The 22,977-nt window shown below is 45.4% G+C and overlaps 1 protein-coding gene across 1 annotated transcript in view; it reads right to left on the bottom strand.

Annotated features, from left to right (window-relative positions):
• Positions 1–22,977, bottom strand: part of CD164L2 (CD164 molecule like 2) — a 42,692-nt gene that overhangs the window by 10,010 nt on the left and 9,705 nt on the right. Inside the window, exons 2-4 of the mRNA XM_087727153.1 lie at positions 18,739–18,846; positions 12,629–12,706; positions 10,565–10,657 (exon numbers count right to left, since the gene is read on the bottom strand). Of these exons, the coding sequence (XP_087583279.1) occupies positions 10,565–10,657; positions 12,629–12,706; positions 18,739–18,846 (279 nt within the window). The remainder of the gene's footprint in view (positions 1–10,564; positions 10,658–12,628; positions 12,707–18,738; positions 18,847–22,977) is intronic.

The raw sequence follows: 22,977 nt of genomic DNA, 5'->3' as shown, positions 1-22,977 counted from the left end.
CTGCGGTTTTCCTCTCTTCCCTCTTATCATCGTTAAAGGTAAAGGTTCCCCTCGCACATATGTGCTAGTCATTCCCGACTCTAGGGGGCGGTGCTCATCTCTGTTTCAAAGCTGAAGGACCAGCATGGTCTGAAGAGGTCCCTGTGGTCATGTGGCCGGCATGACTAAATGCCGAAGGCGCACGGAACACTGTTCCCTTCCCACCAAAGGTGGTTCCTATTTTTATACTTGCATTTTTTTATGTGCTTTCGAACGGCAAGGTTGGCAGAAGCTGGGACAAGTAACGGGAGCTCACTCCATTATGCGGTGCTAGGGATTCAAACTGCCAAACTGCCGACCTGTCTGATTGACAAGCTCAGTGTCTTAGCCACTGAGCCACCGTGTCCTTCTTATCGTTTTATCTTATCTTCTCTTTATGTTAGGATCCTATTAAAGCTTAACCCCAAATGGGGCCCCAGATTGTGGGGGGCAATCGGCTGACTCTGTAAACCACTTAAGAGGGCTGCAAAAGCCCTGTGAAGCGGTATGTAAATCTAAGTGCTGTTTCTATCCAAGGTTCCTATTTTGAGTCTTTGGTGGGAAGAGGGGGGAATCTTCTGAATCAGCAGGAAGTCCTTTTGAATGGAGTACAGGTAGTTCTCGAGTCATGACCTCAAAATTTATGTTGCTAATGGAAACATTTGTCAAGCGACTTTTGCTCTATTTTACGACTTTTCTTGCCACACTTGTTAAGTGAATCGTTGCATGAGTTAAGTTAGTAAAATGGTTGGTAAGTGAATCTGGATTTCCCCATGGACTTTGCTGCTCCGAAGTCCGCAAAAGTTACAAAGGTCCAGTAGGCACCCATCATAAAGAGGCATCAGTGGCCAAGCATTTGAATTTTTATCCTGTGACTGTGGGGATGCTGCAATGGTCATGCGAAAAATAGCCATTAGTCACTTTTTTCAATGCCATTGTAACTTTGGTCACTAAATGAACTGTTGCAGTGGTGGGTTGCAGGCGGTACACCCCAGTACGGACGTACCAGATACTGCCTGGAGCACCGAATACCATTCTGTTCCGGTGCTCCAGAGGGCCTGCCCGCCAGAGCTCCTTACCTGTGATTTAAGCTTTTGGCACTTCCATGCACGTGCATGGCGCATACGTCACCTGCACGATGCTCCGCCGAGCAGCTGGAGCATCACAGAGGCTTGCTGAAGCGTCGCAGGCAAGCATGATGCATGCACGTGCCGCACGCCCCACGTGGAAGATGCTGGGGCCATTCCAACCATACTGGTTGGAACGGAATCCGGAACCCACCACTCAACTGTTGTTAAGTTGAGGACTGTGTCCTTTTTTTCTGAACAGTTACACAACTCAAGGAACAGAACCACACCTGGTGAGAAAGAAACGGGACTCTATGGCAGAGGTCACCAACCTTTTGGACCTCAGGAACTACTAAATTCATAATTTTAAATCCCGCAGACCACTAAGATGATCTCCCTAAGGACTGGGTGGGCGTGGCCAACTCGATGTCACTCGCATTGAGGGCCCCCTCACTGGTCTCTATGCATCCCTCCCCTCCCAGCCACTCCTCACCTTCCCGCCTAGGCTCCTTAGAGCCCTAACAGGAAGCAGTTGCTGGATCTAAGCAGCCACCATGAGAAAGAGTTAGCAAAACAGCTGGCTCAGTTCAAATTGGATTTGACTGAGAAGGAGGCTCAGCAGAAGCACCTCACTGAGGACTACGAGCATAGGCTTTCCGAGCAGACCTGTGGGAGTGCAAGGCCAGGTACCGGTGCCTGCCAGCTCAGTGGGCTGAGATAGTCAGCCAGCTCCAGGCCATGATGCAGTCCAGGGGTGGGTTTCTCGCCCCGTTCCAACCGGTTCGGTTGGAACGGGGCCGGTGGCGTCCTCGTGCACGCGTGCAGTGCATGCATGCGTACTAGCATCTGTGCGATGCTCCAGCTGCTCCTGGAGGATCGCGCAGGTGCTGTATGGCTCCTGCGCATGCGTGGAAGCGCAGAACTCGTCAAAACCGGGTAAGAAACACGGGCGGGCGGGTGGACCCTTCGGCATTCCCGGAAGTAAGTTACTTCCGGGTTTGCCAACCAACCGGTTTGCGGGGACCACCACGAACCGCCTGAAACCCACCCCTGATGCAGTCCCACTGGAACAAGGCCCTCCGGCTCTTTGCCACCAGCAGCACTTCCCTCTAGCCTTCGCCCAAAGCCCCACACCAGGAGGCTGAAGCAGACCCCAAGTCCGAATTTCTGCCCCTCTCTGAACCACAAAAAAAGACCTTGAAGGGGGAGACTCTCTGCAGCAACACAAACGTTCATTGCACCTATCCAACCCAGGGGCCGTAGTTTGAGGACTCCTGATTTAGTGCAATATAAAAAATGCAAATAATTTTTCTGCGGACCACCAAAATTTTCACACGGACCACCAGTTGGTGACCACTGGTCTATAGAATCATCTCAGGATTCTGCTACTTTATTCTGCGTCAGTCCAGAATGAAGCTGTTCTCCTAAGGAAGATTTGCCTTAAACGCCAAGCAAAGGCCTTGGAATCAGAGTGTGACAGCAGTTCGCTTATCTCATAAATCAACCTTCTCCAGACCAGCCACTTGCATGAGTCCTTCTGATTGATCTACCTGGCCTACCCAGGTGAATAATAAAAACACCTGAACAGCAGAGTGATTTGGCTATGACTTGCTATCCCCAACTGTAAGTAGGCATCTATTTATTGATTTCTAAGATTACTACCTTTCTCCTTGCCAAACTGCAAATATATTACTACAAGAACATCTGCACCTGCTCCATTTCCCCCATGGGGGCTCATTTAAAATGTTTCCATTATCAGAGTCCTTGACTTACGACCACAATTGGGACCAAAACGTCAGTTGCTATTTACAACCTTTTTTTTTTTTTGCTGCAGTCACCTTGGCTGTTAAGTGAAGCATATGGTGGTGAAGTGAATTTGGCCTCCTCCGTTGACTTTGCTCATTGGAAGCTGGCTAGAAAAGTCTCAAGTGGCAAACACGGGGCGCAGTCATGGGACAGCCGAGGTGGCGCAGTGGTTAAATGCAGCACTGCAGGCTACTTCAGCTGACTGCAGTTCTGCAGTTCGGCTGTTCAAATCTCACCGGCTCAAGGTTGACTCAGCCTTCCATCCTTCCGAGGTGGGTAAAATGAGGACCCGGATTGTTGGGGGCAATATGCTGACTCTGTAAACCGCTTAGAGAGGGCTGAAAGCCCTATGAAGTGGTATATAATTTATTAATTAGACTTCTATACCGCTTAATAGGGCTTTCAGCCCTCTCTAAGCGGTTTACAAATTTTTTAGCAAATTGAGTCAGCAATTTGCCCCCACAGTCCGGGTCCTCATTTTACCCACCTCGGAAGGATGGAAGGCTGAGTCGACCTTGAGCTGGTGAGATTTGAACCGCTGAACTGCAGATCACAGTCAGCTAAAGTGGCCTGCAGTACTGCACCCTAACCACTGCGCCACCTTGGCTCCTAACCTAAGTCTAATTGCTACTGCTATCATAAAATACACGCCAGTTGCCAAACACCAGAATTTTGATTATGTGACTGTAAAGACACTGCAATGGTCATAACTGCAAGGGCTAATTGTAAGCCCCTTTTTTTCATTGCTGTTGGAATCTTGAAGGGTTGCTAAATGAATGACTTGTTAAGTCAAGGGCCACCTGTATTATAATAACGATTGAATAGCAATAGCATTTAGACTTATATACCACTTCACAAGGCTTTACAGCCATCTCTAAGCAGTTTACACAGCCAGCCTCTTGGCCCCAACAATCTGGGTCCCCATTTTACTGACTTCGGAAGGCTGGAAGCCTGAGTCAACCTTGAGCCTGGTGAGAGTCAAATTGCTAAATTGCAGGCAGCCGGCAGGCAGCTGAAGTAGCTGCAGTACTGCATTCTAACCACAGCACCACTGCAACTCATCTCATCTCATCTTTTCTCCCTGTTACATATTCTAAGAAACTGGTATATGCTTAAAACAGGACTCTCCAAACTTGGCCACTTTAAGACCTGTGGACTTCAATGCCCAGAATTCTTCAGCCAGTCTTGCTAAGGAGTCTACAAGTCTACAAGCTGCCAAGTTTGAAGCCCCCTGGCCTAGAAGGTCAGTGTAGATATTTTCATGATTGGAAGAGACATGGCAACTGGGTCAGCCAATGAGGACTGTTTGGAAACTGAAACAGTATTTGCTGTGTGAGCAACAAGGAGACAGCAAGGAGCCTGGTTGTGGCTTATCTGTGCAACTCTGAGTCTGTGCTGAACTCTAAACTAGTCTACTGCTCTGAACTGAAACTGTTCTCTCCTCTGCCTGCGTTTGCTTGCATTTACTACCACGTTGGAACACCTACTTTTGGTATTGTATATTTACTTCATGTGTTATATTATCTATAAAGAGAAGTTAATGAATCCTGCTGAATCAGTTACCTGTCTGTGCTTTCTGGATGTGATTGCTGCAACAAAGAAGAGGGTAACTTTAAAGGAGGGACATCACGTCCTGCACTACAGTGGAAGGGCTTGAGTTTGTTAAGCCAAGAGAAGACAAACTTGGGTAAAGAGATTAAAAAAACACAGTTTTCAACATTGCAATGCGCTGACGTGCAGAAGAATAGAACAGAGGTGTCTGTTTTGCTTCAAGGAGAGGATAAGAAATAATGAGGTTGTCGGGAAGCCGATTTGGGGGAAACTTCAGGTGAAGCTTCCTAATTGACAGTGGAACGAGTACTCCAGAAGTCAGGATGACAGTGGAACTCATAAGCTCTGGAGGGCGACTGGTCAGGGATGCTACAGCAGTGTCAGATGCAACATGGCCAAGGAGGGGGTCAGACCATTCAGCCTTCCTCCTCCGGTGCTCTCCAGATAGGCTGAGAAGGAAACCTTCCAGCCAACAGACTGCAAGTTGGCAGTTCAATGCACAGACCTCAGACTAAAGGCGGCTTGCGCGAGCGGCCTCCAAGCTACCTTTGAATCCCATTGTTCTCCTTCCTTCTCCTTCCCCTGTCCAGTATAAGTTAAATTAGGCCCATATGGAAGGAAGGCAAACACAGACTCACTTCCCCCCCTCCCCAATGCCTCCCGCTATTTTCCCCTCCCGCTCTTCCAGCGGTTCAGATTCAGAGCGATATGCTCATTGGGGCTTCGAGATCTTGGTTTGCTCGTTAAACTTCATAAACTGCCACATGCACCGATAGCATAGAGTAAATCATTCTTATTTTGGCAGGCAGGCGCTCACAATGCCGCCTCTGCTGCTGGTTTCCATTATCTGTTTTCAGCAAAGGATCCCTTGCTGGCAGAGTTAACAAGCGAGAAGAGCCAGCTCTTTTAAGCAGCAATTCTGGCTTCCTGGTAGTGGAAGAGATGCATCGGCCCCTCCAGCAGCCGAATCAGAGGAGGAGGAGGAGGCGTGGGAGTCAGGGTCAGCATCAAGGCAACCTGAGAACTCCGAGGGGGAAGAGGGAATTGAGCTGGCAAAGAGAGAGGGAGAGAGGGAGAGGAAGAGGCTCGGCCATCCATCAGCCCTGAGAGTCAACAGCCCCCACGTCTGGAGGTGGCTGATGAGGAAGAGGAGGAAAAGCTGGGTCTAGTGCCTGGTGTGTGGATGCACAGAAGGCAGAGGAGAGGAGAGCAGTGGAAATGCGTGGGCTGATCCTTAGGACCACTTCTAGCAAAGCCACACCATAACTCTGGGGATAAAAGGCAGGGGGCGGAGATGAATGGATGCGGCAGACAAATATTCATTGTCAGGCCTGCAGTTATATTCCTTTTAGGATCTTTGGCCTGCCACACTCTCTATTATTTTACTATGCTGTTTCATTAGTGTAGTAATTGGGAGGGGGAATAGTAACGAGTAGAATTGTAGAATGTGTTGCTGTCATTCCTTCCTAGAAACCCAAGGTCATCTTTTGTCTCCGCACTCTGCAACTGACCGGAACTAGATGGGTGGAAATGCCAGCGTGGCAGAGGAAGATTGGACCATGTGATGGACTTGTGAGTGTGAGGACAAGATCATGAACTTTCAACTGGGTGGAAATCCCAGGAAGCTTTCAGATTCGGGATTCCACAGTTTGTGCCAACATGTCTGTCTTATTAAATTGGAACTTTAAGGATAGCTCTGCCTTGGACTCATTTAATTCTGAATGATATTTGGAACGCTGACATTCATCCTCCGTCCGACTTGTTAACCTGCATTGAGAGAAACTTTTTTGCTGGGGATGCTGGCGCTCCTAATAAAGGAATAAATGTTTTAAATACAGAAGGTTTGTCCTGTTTGGGAAGTGGCATCAAAACAAGATTAAATGATGCCAAAGGGGCCGAGGGTGGAATTTCCTGGCCAAATCCATGCTTGGTTTTAAGAGCAAATGCTCTTACGGATGTTTCCCTTGCAAGCTTCAGGCCCCCCTCCCACTCTGGCCACCCACCCAACATGAGTCAACTCGGCTGCAACCTCAAACACACGGTTAAAAGAAAACAGCCTTTTCCAGAAAGAGGTCCATCCTACATGGAGAGGCAGCAAAAAATGATGGCGACGGTGAAATGCCTAGGCGTGAAGGAAGGCTTCCAACAGGAAATGCAGAGGAAGAAGTGACGCGGTTAGGACATGCCAGAGAGGCTGGCATGAGTGCCCCACCAAAGCTGCGTCTTGTGCCCTGTTGAGATAAATGCACAGGCAATGGCCTATAGGGAGCCTCTGGCAGATCAATAATTCAGGAGGTTCTGGGATAGAGTTTCTCACTTTAATTAGCCCAAAGCTCCTTACTGCCTGCGCTTCGTTTCGGCAGGAAGATTCATCCTCCAAGAGAGCACCCACCCCTGCTCGCACGCCCCCATCCATCTCCTGCTGGCTTCTTTATTAAAGAGACATTTCCTCTGGCCTGCCTTCTTAAGCTTTGCTACCCAAGCAGGGCAGGTCTGGCTAGAGCTTTCCAAGAGGAGAAGGGATCCTTTTTTTATTATTAAGTCTCTTAATTTCCACCTGCAGTTGGTTCATGAAAGGCAGTAGGAGCCTTGCAGGCTTGGTGCCATGACAAGCCTACGTGTTTTGAAAGCCACTGTGATATAATCTTCCAAGCCAACATTTGTAAGAGGGGGAACAGGCTCGGGGGCTGCTTCTCCACTTCCCCATTCTCTCTCGTATCCAGATTTTAACTGAAGTTAGACATTTTAGGAAATGTCAAGAGTTGCCGAGAGACAGGTAGCATATACGTAACATCACAACCATAATACACACCGGCGGTGGTGGCCCCTGGGGGTTATCAGCACACTGAGAGCTATACCAAAAACTCTTGGGTGTGCAAAATCTGCACATTGAGAAAATTTCCCTCTGTCAATTGCACAAGGCTACACTTCTAGGATACCCAAATATACTACACTGGTACATTATGATATTCTAGGTTCTTGGGAAGAACTCAATGCATAGGAAGGCCAACATCAGTTAAAGAACTGGCAGTTGTGATTTCACATGGCTGTATATCTTACCTATCTATATAAAAATATCTCTGTATGTTTGTATGTATGTTCCAGCACAACTATCCCTCTGTTTATGCAGCCTAGAAAGCCAACACAGTTCTAGGCTGCATAAACAGAAGGATAGAATCAAGATCACGTGAAATGTTAATACCATTTTATAAGGCCTTGGTAAGGCCACACTTGGAATACTGCATTCAGTTTTGGTCGCCATGATGTAGAAAAGATGCGGAGACTCTAGAAAGAGTGCAGAGAAAAGCAACAAAGATGATTAGGGGACTGGAGATTAAAACATATGAAGAACGGTTGCAGGAACTAGGTATGTTTAGTTTAATGAAAAGAAGGACTAGGGGAGACATGATAGCAGTGTTCCAATATCTCAGGGGTTGCCACAAAGAAGAGGGAGTCAAACTATTCTCCAAAGCACCTGAGTGTAGAACAAGAAGCAATGGGTGGAAACTAATCAAGGAGAGAAGCACCTTAGAACTGAGGAGAAATTTCCTGACAGTTAGAATAATTAATCAGTGGAACAGCTTGCCTCCAGAAGTTGTGAATGCCCCAACACTGGAAGTCTTTAAGAAGATGTTGGATAGCAGTTTGTCTGAAACGGTATAGGGTTTCCTGCCTAGGCAGGGGGTTGAACTAGAAGACCTTCAAGGTCCCTTCCAACTCTGCTATTGTATTGTATTGTATTAACTCTGGAATGCTTTGAGCAATTTCGACCAAACTTGGTACACAGATGACTTACTCTCTGGAAACAAATATTGTGGTGGTAAGACAACCCTAACACCCCTCGGAGTGTGTGTTGTGTTGTGATACAGCCTGTTGTGCTGTAAAATGGCTTCTATTGCACAGCGCAGTGGAGTTGCTATGGTAACAGCTTCACAGTACTCCACAAGGGGGCTCGCTCTGGTAAGGGGGAAAATCCAACATTAGAAATTACGTTTTGTCTGGACATTTTCAACACTGTGGTATCATTTTTCTTGACCCTTCTGGGGGCACAGGGAAAACATTTTTAACTAATTTAATTGTTGCCGAAATCAGGGCTCAGGGAGAAGTTGCTCTTACCATCGCCTCTTCAGGAATTGTGGTGACATTAATGGAAGGAGGGAGGATAGCCCATTCTGCAGTTACGTTGCCAATTATAATTCATTCCTTTTCCCTGTCTAAAACAGGATAAATAAATACCCAGGCAATGCTGGGTTATCAGCTATCATAATATAAAGAGTAGACTGTCAGCCTTCCCAAGTAGACTTCAGGAAATACAGCCAATCACTTAATTCTACTTTACAGAAAAACTTGCAAATCTGAAAAGTACTACTCTCCCATTGTCACTTGATAACACAATAATTGAGGGAGGGTCTTTCTTGAGCCTTTTGCTTTGCCCAGCATGCAGCTGTGGGCTATGCTACCTCTTATCTAAGTGTTCCCTCTGCAGCATCTCTTTGCCCAGTTATTCCCACATAGTATTACATGGACACATTTTTACCATAAGCATGCTGGTTGGGGAATTCTGGGAATTGAAGTCTTAAAGGGAGGAGGGAACAGATGAATCTGATTCCTTTTCAAACTGTTAATCTAACAATGTTGGTTGCCATGATCTCTAAACCGCAGCAAAACACATTTTTGGGATGGAAGACTCAGTTCAACATCTGACCCAAATGAATTTCGCTTCTGTATTTGCCTTATTTTATTTCATATTTTTCCACCCACAGGAACGGCTTCTTTTAAGTATGCACCTTTCACTGTGTTTCACCTGAAAGCTGACATTTCCAAATTCAGCATTTTTCTTGTGTCTTTTTAAATGCTTGTTAATCATCCGAGTTGAGGACTCTATTCCCATCCTTTAGAGAAATGTGAAAAATCCAACGGATAAACCAGAATCCAATTTATACGTTGAGCCCAAGAGGTCAAGCCGGCTTCATCTCTGAATTTGCAAAGACGGAATCCCTTGAACATCCCTCGTTAATGCAAAACCCTAAAAATAGACTCTCTCCAATTTTCTCCCTTTCACATGTCTGGGAGCTGCCCTTCCGGAATCCCACTCCCCTTTCAATAAATCCATCGGACCCGCTTGCTAGAAAATAGATGAAAGAGGCAATTTAGTACATCTGGAAGGCAGAGTCTTAGGTCAAGCCCGCGCTCACAAATTTGCCCAATTCCCACAGAGCTTCTGCCTGCGCTCTCTGCAGCTTTCAAGGCAGCACCAAGACAGCGTCTTCGGCTGCCCGGTTTGAAAGGCAGAGAAGATGAAAACATTTCAGCAGGAATATTTCCCATGCCTCTAAAAGCTACTAAGTACAGCCTCTCCTTAATCTGCATGCCTCCAATTCTTGGCCTACATTTTCTTCTAGGTCTCTTTATGCATTTGTTAGTGCAGGGGTCTCCAACCTTGGCAACTTTAAGACTTGTGGACTTTAACTCCCAGAATTCCTCAGCCACCAATGCTTAGGCCTGAGGACGTCAACTCCCAGAATTCCTCAGCCACCAACTTTAAGACTTTGGACTTCAACTCCCAGAATTCCTCAGCCACCAACTTTAAGACTTCAACTCCCAGAATTCCTCAGCCACCAACTTTAAGACTTCAACTCCCAGAATTCCTCAGCCACCAACTTTAAGACTTGTGGACTTCAACTCCCAGAATTCCTCAGCCACCAACTTTAAGACTTTGGACTTCAACTCCCAGAATTCCTCAGCCACCAATGTTTAGGCCTGAGGACTTCAACTCCCAGAATTCCTCAGCCACCAATGTTTAGGCCTGAGGACTTCAACTCCCAGAATTCCTCAGCCACCAACTTTAAGACTTCAACTCCCAGAATTCCTCAGCCACCAACTTTAAGGATTGTGGACTGCAACTCCCAGAATCCCATTGCTTCTTGTCCTGCCCTCGGGTGCTTTGGAGAATAGGGTGACCCCCATCTTCTTCGTGGCAGCCCTTAATGTAAGCACTTGCCAGAAATATCCTGATTAGGAGCATTTGGAAGAGCTTTGACGTCACTTGACATTTTCCATGTGAATAGTTGCAACCCAGCCTTTCCTCTTCCAGTGTAAACAAACTTACACAGGGGACTTACCAAGCGTGGGAATCTTCGGCTCCTTAGAAGATGGTTTTGGAGGCGCCTTAGTGGTTGGGTGGGGATGCTCTGTGGTGGTAGTTAACTTTCGTTCTGTAAAAAAGGATTATTTTTTTAAAAAAAGCCTCCACTGTATAGCAAGGGGGTGGGGGAAGGATTAGAGAGAGTCCTTCAGATTAAAACAAAAACTGTTAAAATTGCCCAATGAAAATACAGTCATGGTATTCCAAGATTGCTTTTTCAAAAGGCAACTGGACTTTCCTTGAAAACATTTCCCTTCTCATCCAAGAAGCTTCTTCAGTTCTTCGGTTCCGGTATGGGGATTTGTACCCTTGTCAATTGTATGATAGAGATGGAAAGAGTAGAGAAGGGAACAGATGGCTAGAGAGCTCAAACAGCCTTCTTATAAGAAAGTTTGGGAGTATTTAGCTTGGAGAAGAGGAGAACACAACTGAGGTCTAGGACAGGGGTGGGTTTCAAAAATTGCAGCAATGGGTTCGCTGCCCTCTTGCTGGGTGGGCGTGGCCATGGTGGGCGTGGCCTAGCCATCCTCCTGCACCATGGTGGGGGGGGGGCATTTTTTGCCCTCCCAAGATTCCAGAGGCTTTCCTTGAGCCTCCGGAAAGGGAAAAACTGCTTTCCCCAGGCTCTGGAAACTCCTGGGATGGGCATGGTGGGGCGAGAGGGGCAGAGCATGGTGGGCGTGGCCAGCCAGGGTCACTGAACTGGGCAGAATCCTAGCTATAGGATCACCGAAACCCGTGCGAACCCTAGCCCTACACCACCCCTGGTCTAGGAGGCCATGTCTATCCTAGAGAAAGTAGACAGCGAGATTTTTTTCACACTGTCTCCAAGGTGTCAACCTGCAAAATGACTTCAACCGAAGCCATGCTTACTTCTGCTTTGTTTCTTGGTTGCCACTCAAGGGTGGGGGATGGGATGACTTAGGAATGTGGTGACTCAGCCGGCTAGTCCTAACATCTACAGCTGGCAAGTTCATCCCAATGGACAATCACTGTGATTGTGGAGTGAATTTGTGCTTGTTAAGCAAGCCAGTGTTTCACAATGGGTGCAGTTTTGCTGAAAATCAGAATTAAACGCCGGGTTTTGCTGAAACTACCGTATCATAATACACCGTCATGGGACCATGGCAAACATCCATAAATTGGCCATGTTGTTAAGTGTCCAATGTTTGGTCAATTGACCACAGAGGGCTCCATCGATCTTTGAAGTCAGGGAAGTCCCCTCTTTCAAATCGATCATATCTTTGAAGGCTCGCTAAGTGACAAGGCATAAGTCAGGGACTATCTGTAAAAGAGAAGCCAGAGAAGGATCTTAAACCAGTCATCTAATCTTGGGAGATGCTTTGAGATGGGATGGACCTAACTGGCCTCAGATACTGATAAATAAGTTTCCCCTGCCCTTTTTGCGGTGAGCCAGAAGAAGAAAAGTAAGGGGCGGGGAATCAGCTGTGCCAGAAAACATAATAAATTGGGTTTAAATCACATTGTGTCCAATACAATACTTAAATCACATTAAAAAAACAGAAAAATGAGTGACAATTTATGAAGAAGCCCTGGGTGTATCTAAACATTTTTTTTCTGGGGTGGTGGGACATGCAGCTCTGGGATGGACCCCAACTCAGAATTTCTCTGCTAGGACAGTCCTAGTTACTACAATGTTTATGCTAGAATCACTGTAGAGAAGTTTTCATCTGATTTCTAAGGTTGCAGTAGACAAAAGGGTTATAGGTTCAGACTTTCTATATGCATTTGCTTTATAGTATGGTAAACCTGAAATTAATCATACGAGAGCTGAGCACCAGCCTATTATCCAACACCTTGGTCCAGTTGTTGTTCTCCATGGCAACTGACAAAGCATTCTGATTCGGGAAGGAACACAAAACCAACGTGGACAAAGGACAATCCAAACCATAGTCTTTACTTCCATGAATTTGTATTCTGGATATTGCTTGTTGTCTGATCTCTTTAAAAAATCAGTAAACTTAGAATACAGACAGTAGGTTTTGCAAGGCCTTCTAACAAATCCTTGCCCAAGGATTACCTTCACAGCTGACAGTAGTATTGAAAAACGAACATTTCTCCTTCAACGCTTCCCCATTCTTCACGCAGCTCCCCGTACCTACAAATGAGGGAAGTGTTGAAACAGAGCACAATAACAAGCAGCAGCTTTTACTTCTTCTTCTTCCATATATGGGCAATACAGAATCAGGTGGGCTGGGTTTGCTCATGACAATAAGCTATGGCATGTTTTAATTGTGGTTTGCAGGGCCATCACCCTTCATCCACAGAATGCCTCCAGATGCCAGTTGCAAAGGAACGGTGGTGGGAAGGGATGAAGTCTCCATCTTCCGCTTGGGAAGCACCTGGTCTGGGGGTCAAGGACAACTTGCTATTGCCAACTCGCCACAAGGCAAATGGCCACAGCCAACTTCCTGCAGGATAATCCGCATGGGATTACTCAGTGCAATAAACGTGATCGGCCACTGTTTCTTCTAAATTCCTTCCATTTTTGTCAATGAAAATCATGTCAAACAAACAGTGGTGGATAATAATTATCACATTGAGTTATCACATGTGGATTTGCCCTGTGCCAAGTTGACTGTGGCAAGATGACTGCGGCAAGAGGGCCGCACCGGGTTGGCCAGGACAAGATGGCTGCAGCTAGTTCACCATGACGAGATGGCCGTTGAGTTGGCTGTGGTGAGTTGCCCCATTCCTCCTGGTGAGCAACAACCATGTGAGTTGGGGAAAGACCAATAGACATTCCCTCCACATGAAAGACATGGTTGCTACCTCATTCTTGACTTAAAGTGAGCCTTAGAATTATTTTGTTTTGCCTTAAGCCAGGGGTTGGCAACCTTAAACACTCAAAGAGCCACAAAGGTCCTAACCGGAAGCCCCCTGTTCAATTCTGGAGCTGACCTGAAGTCCCACCATAGAGTTTCCTCCTAGTGCGGCATCCTTTTTCCTCTGCCAACCGGAAGTCCAATTCCCACACCATAGAGTCTCCTCCTAGCATGGCGTCCTTTTTCTTTTGTCCTAACCGAAAGCTCTATCAATTGTGGAGCCGACAGGTGACAGAGAACCCAGCAGAGATGAAAGAGCCACATGAGGCTCCAGAGCTGCAGATTGCTGACCCCTGTCTTAAGCAAAAGCAATTCTATCAGCTACTTCTGTCCCCAAAATGGCACTGAAGCAGTTGTTGCCAGCAAAGTGAAGAACTAACTCCTGTTGTTGGTATGCTGTCCCTTTTTCACAAAATAAAAAGAATTTTTCTAGTTAGGTTTGTTTCTGCAAAACACAGAAGCACTAAAGGGCTTCTGCTCTGGATCCACGGAAAGTCTGGAACTTGTGGCTGTCATTTTTTTTAATTTGTTGTGACTTAAAAGAAAAGCCATGTTGGGGATGATGTAAAATATTTCTTCTCCTTCTAAGATTCAATGTTCATCACTATCATAAACCATTCAGACTTAGACAACAGGAAGATGGAAATACTAACCTGTTCTACAGGATTAATCTAGGAACTACTACACAGAGCAACTTAAAACAGTAATACTCTCAGACTCAATTTAAAGGTAAAGCTAAAGGTTCCTGCACATATGTGTGTTAGTCGTTCCTGACTCTAGGGGGTGGTGCACATCTCCGTTTCAAAGCCAGCACTGTCCGAAGACATCTCCATGGTCATGTGGCAGGCATGACTGAACGCCAAAGGCACCCAGAACACTATTAGCTTCCCACCAAAGGTGGTTCCTATTTTTCTACTTGCATTTTTTACGTTGCTTCCGAACTGGTAGGTTGGCAGAAGCTGAGACAAGAAACGGGAGCTCACTCTGTTATGCGGCACTGGGGATTCGAACCACCAAACTGCCGACCTTTCTGATCAACAAGCTCAGCATCTCGGCCAATGAGCCCTTGAGACTCAACTTAGGACAGAGTAAAACCTAGGAAAGTAAAACTCTCCTTTGTGCTCCCTGCAACTTCATTGATTTACCCTTGCAGTTTTCTAAGCACCCAAAAGGAAAATAACCTCATTTTCATCCACAAAGCACATAAAACCAAGAAACCCCAAATTGCCTTTCGAAAAGCACCTTTGGGACAACCATGACCTGGATGATTGAGAACCTTCATAGACCCAAAGCATTGAAAACCATTCTTAAGAAGAAACAGAATATTACCAGATATGGGATAAATGGTATAGGTGGATGGAGAAAAGAAACAAGGATCAATGAAATAGTGAAGGAGAATTTTTATATATGTGGCTAATACAACTGCCTAATATGTAATACAGCCCAGGTTCGAATCCCAGTAAGGATATGGCTAGCTGATGAGAGCTAAATAGCTTGAAATAGATCTATACTAGTCTCTCTTTATTTATCAGCACAAATGCAACACAAATGTAACAAAGGCAACAGTAAAAATAATGGCTTTCTGTTTGGATGGTCTCTTGTGATGAGCCGATAGAGAAAGGAAGCAGTATGCTTCCTCCCATATTTGGGCATACCAGGGGTTGTGACACAATACATACCTATTTCCTTGGCTTAGCTGATAAAGGAGGAGAGCCTGTGGCTTAGTGGCTAACACAACTGCCTAATATGTAATACAGCCCAGGTTCGAATCCCAGTAAGGGTATGGATAGCTGATGAGAGCTAAATAGCTGGAAATAGATCTATACTAGTCTCCCTTTATTTATTTATCAGCACAAATGCAACACACACACACACACACACACTCAGAGAGTTTAAATGTACTAGAGGTAATCACCCAATATAGTAGATGAGTAAAATAAGAGGGTTAAAAATGGTGAAATGCAAATGAAATATACTAGAAGGGGAAATAACATAGGGAGAATTGTATCGATTGGTAATTGCTATTAGAAAGAACAGGAAGTTCCTGTTCATACTGTATTGTGTAACTGTATTGTATGTCTAAGTTTTGTGTGCGTGCATTTTGTTTGTTTGTATATATATATATTTATTTATATTTTAAAAAACCATTCTTAAAAATTGAAACAACGGCAGGGGCTGACCTATTCCCATTCTGATAAGCTATCCAAGATGGGAATAGCTAAGCTCCTACTGTTGTTTCTTTTAGGCATTTTTTAAGAATGGTTTCAAATGCTTTGGGGATATGAAAATGCCCATCTTTTGCTTGGCTTGCTGAGTGCTAGAAGAAGTCTGGAGTCTGTTAGAAGGAGGTGGAATTCTTATCCTGAAGCTAGATAAGAAAATAGGCTAATCTAAATTAAAAGATGCTTTCTCCTAGAGAGAAAAGCTATGGCAAATCTAGACAGCATACTAAAAAGCAGAGACATCATCCTGCCAAGAAAAGTGTGTATAGTCAAGGCTATGATTTTCCCAGTTGCAATGGATGGCTGTGAAGGTTGGACCATAAGAAAGACTGAGCGCCAAAGAATGGAGGCCTTTGAACTCTGGTGCTGGAGAAGACTCCTGCGAGTCCCTTGGACTGCAAGGCGATCAAACGGGTCAGTCCTAGAGGAGATCAACCCTGACTGCTCTTTAGAAGGCCAGATCCTGAAGAGGAAACTCAAATACTTTGGCCACTAAATGAAAAGGAAGGACTCCCTGGAGAAGAGCTGAATACTGGCAAAGATTGAGGGCAAAACAAGAAGGGGACGACAGAGAATGAGGTGGCTGGATGGAGTCACCGAAGCAGCAGGCGTGAGCTTAAATGGACTCCAGAGGATGGTAGAGGACAGGAAGGCCTGGAAGAACATTGTCCATGGGATGCGATGGGTCGGACACAACTTCACAACTAACAACAACAGATGGGCTCTTTGTTACTCTCTTGGCTGTTTTCTTGCAAACTGTCCTTTACCAAACTAGGTAACATTATCACACCCCTGATAGTGTTACCTAGTTGGGCAAGGAAATATCTGCAAGGAAATAACCAAGCTCAGAGAGGAACAAGGATCCCACAGTTCAACCTTGAGCTACAAATGTTGTGTTCTATCAGCTAACATAATTCTCCCTGCTTCTTGAACGCAAACTCTCAGTTTCTAATCCATACTGGCCAGAAATTCTCACTAGCAACAAGCACCAGATCTCAAAAACCAACAGCAAAGGCTGTTCTTTGACAGCTCCGGGCTATTCTTCCCTTCCTGGAACTGTAGCCAGGGCAACAAGTCAGGTGCAAACCAAAAGACATTCAGATCTTGAGATGGCTTAGCAATATTCCCATAAAACAGAAGGATTTTCAGAGTGCTGGCCTTAACGTGGCTCTTGTGGACAATTACAACTTTCAGCATCTGTCACCATTGGCCATGAAGACTATTCTGCTAGAAGTTGCAGTCTGCAAGTTGGTAGCTCATCCTTGCAAAAAAAAAAAAAAAAGGTTCCTCAGAAGGAGGTAGTAGTAACTGTGAGAGGGATCTTGGAGTCCTAGTGGACAACCATTTAAATATGAGCCAGCCGTGTGCAGCAGCTGCCAAAACAGCCAACACAGTTCTAGGCTGCATAAACAGAGGGATAGAATCAAGATCACGTGAAGTGTTAACACCACTTTATCATGCCTTGGTAAGGCCACACTTGGAATACTGCATCCAGTTTTGGTCGCCACGATGTAAAAAAAGAAGGTTGAGAGTCTAGAAAAAGTGCAGAGAAGAGCAACAAAGATGATCAGGGGACTGGAAGCTAAAACATACGATGAACGGTTGCAGGAACTGGGCAAGGCTAGTCTAGCAAAGAGAAAGACCAGGGGGAATATGACAGCAGTCTTCCAATATTTGAGGGGCTGCCACAGAGAGGAGGGGGGGGGTGGCTCAAGCTATTTTCCAAAGCACCTGAACACCATACAAGGAATAATGGATGGAAACTGAAAAAGGAGAGATTCAACCTGGAAACAAGAATAAATTTCCTGACAGTTAGAACAATTAATCAGTGGAACAACTTGCCTCCAGAAGTTGTGAATGCTCCAACACTGGAAGTTTTAAAGACAAGACTAGATAACCATTTATCACTCTGTGGTGTTTCCTGCCTAAGCAGTGGGTGGGACTAGAAGACCTCCAAGGTCCTGTTCTATTCTATTCTATTCTATTCCTATTCCTATTCCTATTCCTATTCCTATTCCTATTCCTATTCCTATTCCTATTCCTATTCCTATTCCTATTCCTATTCCTATTCCTATTCCTATTCCTATTCCTATTCCCATTCCAGTGGTCGGTTGCTGGAAGTATGCTCCAGTACGGGTGTACCAGAGCCTGCCCGGAGGACTGGGTACCATTCCAGTACAGTGCTCTGGAGGGTCTGTCTGCCCGCCCACACTCACCTGTCCTTTAAAGCATTCGGCGCTTCTGCACATGTGCATGGTGCGTACAGTGCCTGCACAACACTCCGCCAAGCAGCTGGAGCATCATGGAGGCTTGCAGAGGCATCACTGGAAGACACATGCAGACACTGCCTGTGTGTGTGCACGCACCGCACATGTTCATGCGGAGGATGCCAGGCCCCGTTGCAACTGTACCGGTTGCAATGGGATCTGGAACCCACCACTGTCCCATTCCCATTCCATTCCTATTCTACAGCATCCATCAATTCTGGAGATTGGTGACCTGAACCTTGACCATTCGGAGCAGCATTTCAATTTAGATAAGGTGCCAGTAAACTTTGACCAAAATTCAAACCTGTGCTGATAAGACAGAGACGTGCACTCTCTAATAATGGTCTTAAAATAGTCACTAAAACTAATTTATGGCACAGGTCATCTTGTGACGTAGTTTTTGGGTGCTGCTGCACAAAACCTAGCAACATTATATGTATGTTGTCATGGGGTTGGTATCCAAGAGCAGCAGGGAGGTGTAAAATTGTATCCTGAGCATTTATGCAATAACGGTAAAGTGGCAATAATGGTAAAAGGAAGTAGGCAATGGAAATATTTGGCCAGCATTTTTTTTATTGACTTACCTCACAGGTGGAATTCAGCAGGTTCTGACCAGTTCTGGAGAACCGGTAGTGGAAATTTTGAGTAGTTTGGAGAACCGTGGCTGGCCCCGCCCCCATCTATTCTCTGCCTCCTGAGATCCCAGCTGATCAGGAGGAAATGGGGATTTTGCAGTATCCTTCCCATGCCACGCCCACCAAGCCACCCCCACAGAACTGGTAGTAAAAAAAAAATTGAATCCCACCACTGGCTTACCTGGCTTCTCATGCGATTCCTGACAGTGTTTCCAAATGCAGTTTGTAATATTCTGGGAAGGAGAACCTTCAATGCATTGTTTGCATGACTCCAGATCTTTACATTCCCCTGTTTTTGGGGGGAAAAAACATAGAAAGGTTGTTTTCCTTCCGGTCTATAGATGTGATCCTAAAGGGTTGGTTGAAGTGAAAGAAAAATGTTAAGCTCTAGTTATTCAATGACCAGGAACTGTCCAAAAATTGCCCTTTGCCTTTTGTCTCCCGCCCCCAAATTTTCAGATATTTAATTTGGATTCCACAGGAAATCCTACAACTATTCATTAGCAACTGTTTGAAGTTGAGACTCTAGAAAAAGTGCAGGGAAGAGCAACCAGGATGATTAGGGGACTGGAGGCTAAAACATACGATGAACAGTTGCAGGAACTGGGCATGGCTAATCTAGGGAAGAGAAGAACCAGGGGAGGCATGATAGCAGTCTTCCAACATTTGAGGGGCTGCCACAGAGAGGACGCGGGGGTGGTGTTGTTCCAGCTATTCTCCAAAGCCCCTGAAGGCCAGACAAGGAATAATGGATGGAAACTGAACAAGGAAAGATTCAACCTAGAAATAAGGAGGAACTTTCTGACAGTGAGAACAACCAACCATGGAACAGAAGTTGCCTTCAGAAGTTGTGAGAGACTCATCATTGGAGGCCTACAAGAAGAGATTGGACGGCCATTTGTCAGAAATGGTGTAGAGTCTCCTGCTTGAGCGGGGGGTTGGACTAGATGACCTACAAGGTCCCTTCCAATTCTGTTAATCTGTTAAAAAGTCACAACAGCTCTGAAAAAAAAGCTATTTATTACCAGTCCTTGTACTTAGGGACTCTCATAGTATTCCCACAACCACATAAACAACACTTGAGTGTTTGGCAACTGGCATGCATTTATGACGATTGTGGCATCCAAGGGTCATGGAATCATCATGTGTGGCCTTCCCCACCCAAGAAGCAAAATAAGCTGGATTTGCTTAATGACCGCTTGGTTCACTTAACAACCACAGTGATCTGCTTAAGAACTGTAGCAAAAAGTTATAAAATCAAGCGCAACTAATTTAACGATCACAATGCCCATTTAGTAATGGACATTGTGAACCCCACTGAAGTCATAAGTCAAGGACTCCCTATGTATACAGAAGTTGCCGTGCTACTTTCAAAACTGTCTTTTTAAAAATTGATCCCTAACATTAGAGGCTTAAGATGGAGTGGTACAGTAGCCTAGAGGTAGAGCTCTCGCCTCACAATCAGGAGGCTGTGAGTTCGAGCCTAGGTAGAGGCAGATATTTCTCTCTCTCTGGGCACACTAAGAATGTATCTGCTGAACAAAACTCTGCATTGGCGACAGGAAAGGCTTTTAAACACTTTTGTTAGCTCCATTCCGTTGCCTAGACGCCACCACGCAAGGGATTATGGGGTCGTTAAATGAAGATGATTAGAGGCTCAGCATAAACTCAGATCAACTTAATGCAGGGTCCTACACTGCTAAGACGCTGAAGTCTTCATCCTGGACGTCACCACCTTTGGAAAAGGGACCGGAAGCACCAAACATGTTTTGGGTTTGGTGTGAAGAAACCGTGACACTATCGGTTAAACTTTAGAGAATTTAAACGATCAGACGAAAGAACCAATGCAGCAACGATTCTAAACATTGTGAGAATGATGAACGGTTGGGTGCACACAGGGAGTTGAGCCCAAACCTGTCTTGTTTTACTTGCTTTTGTTTATCTTTGTTATTTTCAATGCAAGAATCCAGCTGAGGCTTCCTTTCTTTTGAAAACTGTGCTATATATCGACTGAATCTGGCTAATGGTGATTTCTAATAGGAACAAACCTCAATGAACAAAATAATTAGCCTGATGTGTAAGCCGTAAGCCAAACCTGTATTTCTGTCACTTTTGGGAAGAAATATTTTGATCTTCTGGTTTTTCTACTCTTTCAGCATTATATCCTTGGGCTTCTTTGTACCTACTAGCTTGCTAGCCTGCAGGCAGTTCCCACATGTCCAGGTGCGTGTTTAGTTTTCTGTATAAGGTAAGGTAAAGGTAACGGTTCCCCTCGTCCATATGTGCTAGTCATTCCCGACTCTAGGGGGCGGTGCTCATCTCCGTTTCAAAGCTGAAGAGCCAGCACTGTCCGAAGACGTCTCCGTGGTCATGTGGCCGGCATGACTAAACACCGAAAGTGCTCGGAACACTGTTACCTTCCCACCAAAGGTGGTTCCTATTTTTTCTACTTGCATTTTTTACCTGCTTTCGAACTGCTAGGTTGGCAGAAGCTGGGACAAGTAACGGGAGCTCTCTCTGTTACACGGCGCTAGGGATTCGAACCGCCGACCTTTCTGATCGACAAGCTCAGCATCTTAGCCACTGAGCCATCTGTATATCGTGTAGAAAATAATATTTTCCGCTGACTACAGTCGATGCACCGGATGAGGTAGACAGGGAGCTAGAAAAGCTCATGCAAGGACAATTAGACTTTAAAAGTGCCACAAGATTCTGTGTTGTGTTGTTCTGTGTTGGCCATAAAAAGTGAATGTAGTTTTCATGCTGGAAATGTTTTTTTTTTTAATGTTATCGTTGCAATTTACAGAGCTGCTCATTTCATAACACAATAACAGTGCAAGATCACCTAACAGTGAGAAAAACGTTGACCGTGTGAATGATTGTCCAAGGATAATTGTACATAATTAGAGCCTTGTGCTCAAGCAAGGGGCTGCACCTTAGTCGATCTTGAAATGCTAAGTGGGGTCAGAGCTGATTAGGACAAGGGACCACTCACAAATCCCTAAGCTGTAGGCACACCACCTCCTCATAATACTCATCTATTGTTAACATCAGTCATTTAATCATAAACCATACACTATCAGTGATCCACTTACCCACCAAGGCAAAAGAATGGAATGGAATAACAGAGTTGGAAGGGATCTTGGAGGTCTTCTAGTCCAACCCCCTGCTTAGGCAGGAAACCCTACACCACTTCAGACAAATGGGTATCCAACATCTTCTTAAAGACCTCTAGTGTTAGAGCATTTACAACTTCTGGTGGCAAGTTGTTCCACAGATTAACTGTCAGGGAATTTCTCCTTAGTTCTTGCTTGCTTCTTGTCCTGCCCTCAGGTGCTTTGGAGAATAGCTTGATTCCATCTTCTTTGGGGCAAAAAAAGTTGCAACAATGGGAATGGGGCAAAACTCCCTTAGCAAATTAGCAATACAAATTTTGGGCTCCATTGTGCTGTAATTCGAGGCCTACCCTTACAAGGTAACCCCATGATTTATGACCGCAATTGGGATGAGAATTCCCATTGCGGTTGTTAAGTGCATCGTTTCATGTGTTAAATTAGCAACATGGTTGTTAAGTGAATCTGGCTTCCCTATTCGAGTTTGCTCATCAGAAGGTTGCAAAAGTTGATCCCATGACCCCAGGACACCGCGACCGTCATAATGATGAGTCAGTTGCCAAGCATCCAAATTTGCATCACATGAGCACCGGGAGGCTGCAAAGGTTGGGTGAAAAACATCCTTTTGTTTCAGTGCCTCTAACTCTGAATGGTCACCAAATGAACTGTTGTAAGTTGAGGACTGCCTGTTATAGCTCTTCTTAAGTGAGTGGGATCGCTCACAACCTCTGCAGATTTTTCTAATCTGCACAGGGTAGAAAGATTTCATATCTGCCATGCAACTCAGGCAAGTTTACTTAACACCTAACTAACCCCCCCCCCCCAAAAAAAAACACAGGCAGACAATCAATACAGACTCAAGGTAAACCGCTCCAAGCTCGATTGCAGAAAATACAACTTCAGGAACAGAGGGCTCAATGCCTGGGATGCTCTCCCTGACTCCATTGCTACATCCTCAAACCCCCACAGCTTTGATCTTAAATTATCTACCTTCAACCTCACCCCATTCCTAAGAGGTCTGTAAGGGGGCGTGCATAAGCGCACCAGCGTGCCTACCGTCCAGTGGTGGGTTCCAATTTTTTTAGAACCTCTTTTGTAGGTGTGGCCTGTTTTGTGGGAGTGGCTTGCTGGCCATGTGACTTAGTGGGAGTGGCTTGGTGGTCATGTGACTGGATGGGTGTGGACAACTTGTAAAATGTGGTGAAACTCACTTAACAATGCTCTTGCTTAGCAACCAAAATGTTGGCTCAGAAACTCTGGCATTTGAAGCACACGAGTCTTAAAGCTGTCAAGTTATAAGACCGTTG

The sequence above is a fragment of the Thamnophis sirtalis genome, unplaced genomic scaffold (genome assembly GCF_051295495.1).
Source record: "Thamnophis sirtalis isolate CommonGarterSnake01/CBP01778 unplaced genomic scaffold, rThaSir2_p1.2 scaffold_13, whole genome shotgun sequence".
NCBI lineage: Eukaryota > Metazoa > Chordata > Lepidosauria > Squamata > Natricidae > Thamnophis > Thamnophis sirtalis.
Note: the sequence above shows the minus strand (reverse complement) of the source record. Positions and strands in the feature narration are given on the sequence as shown.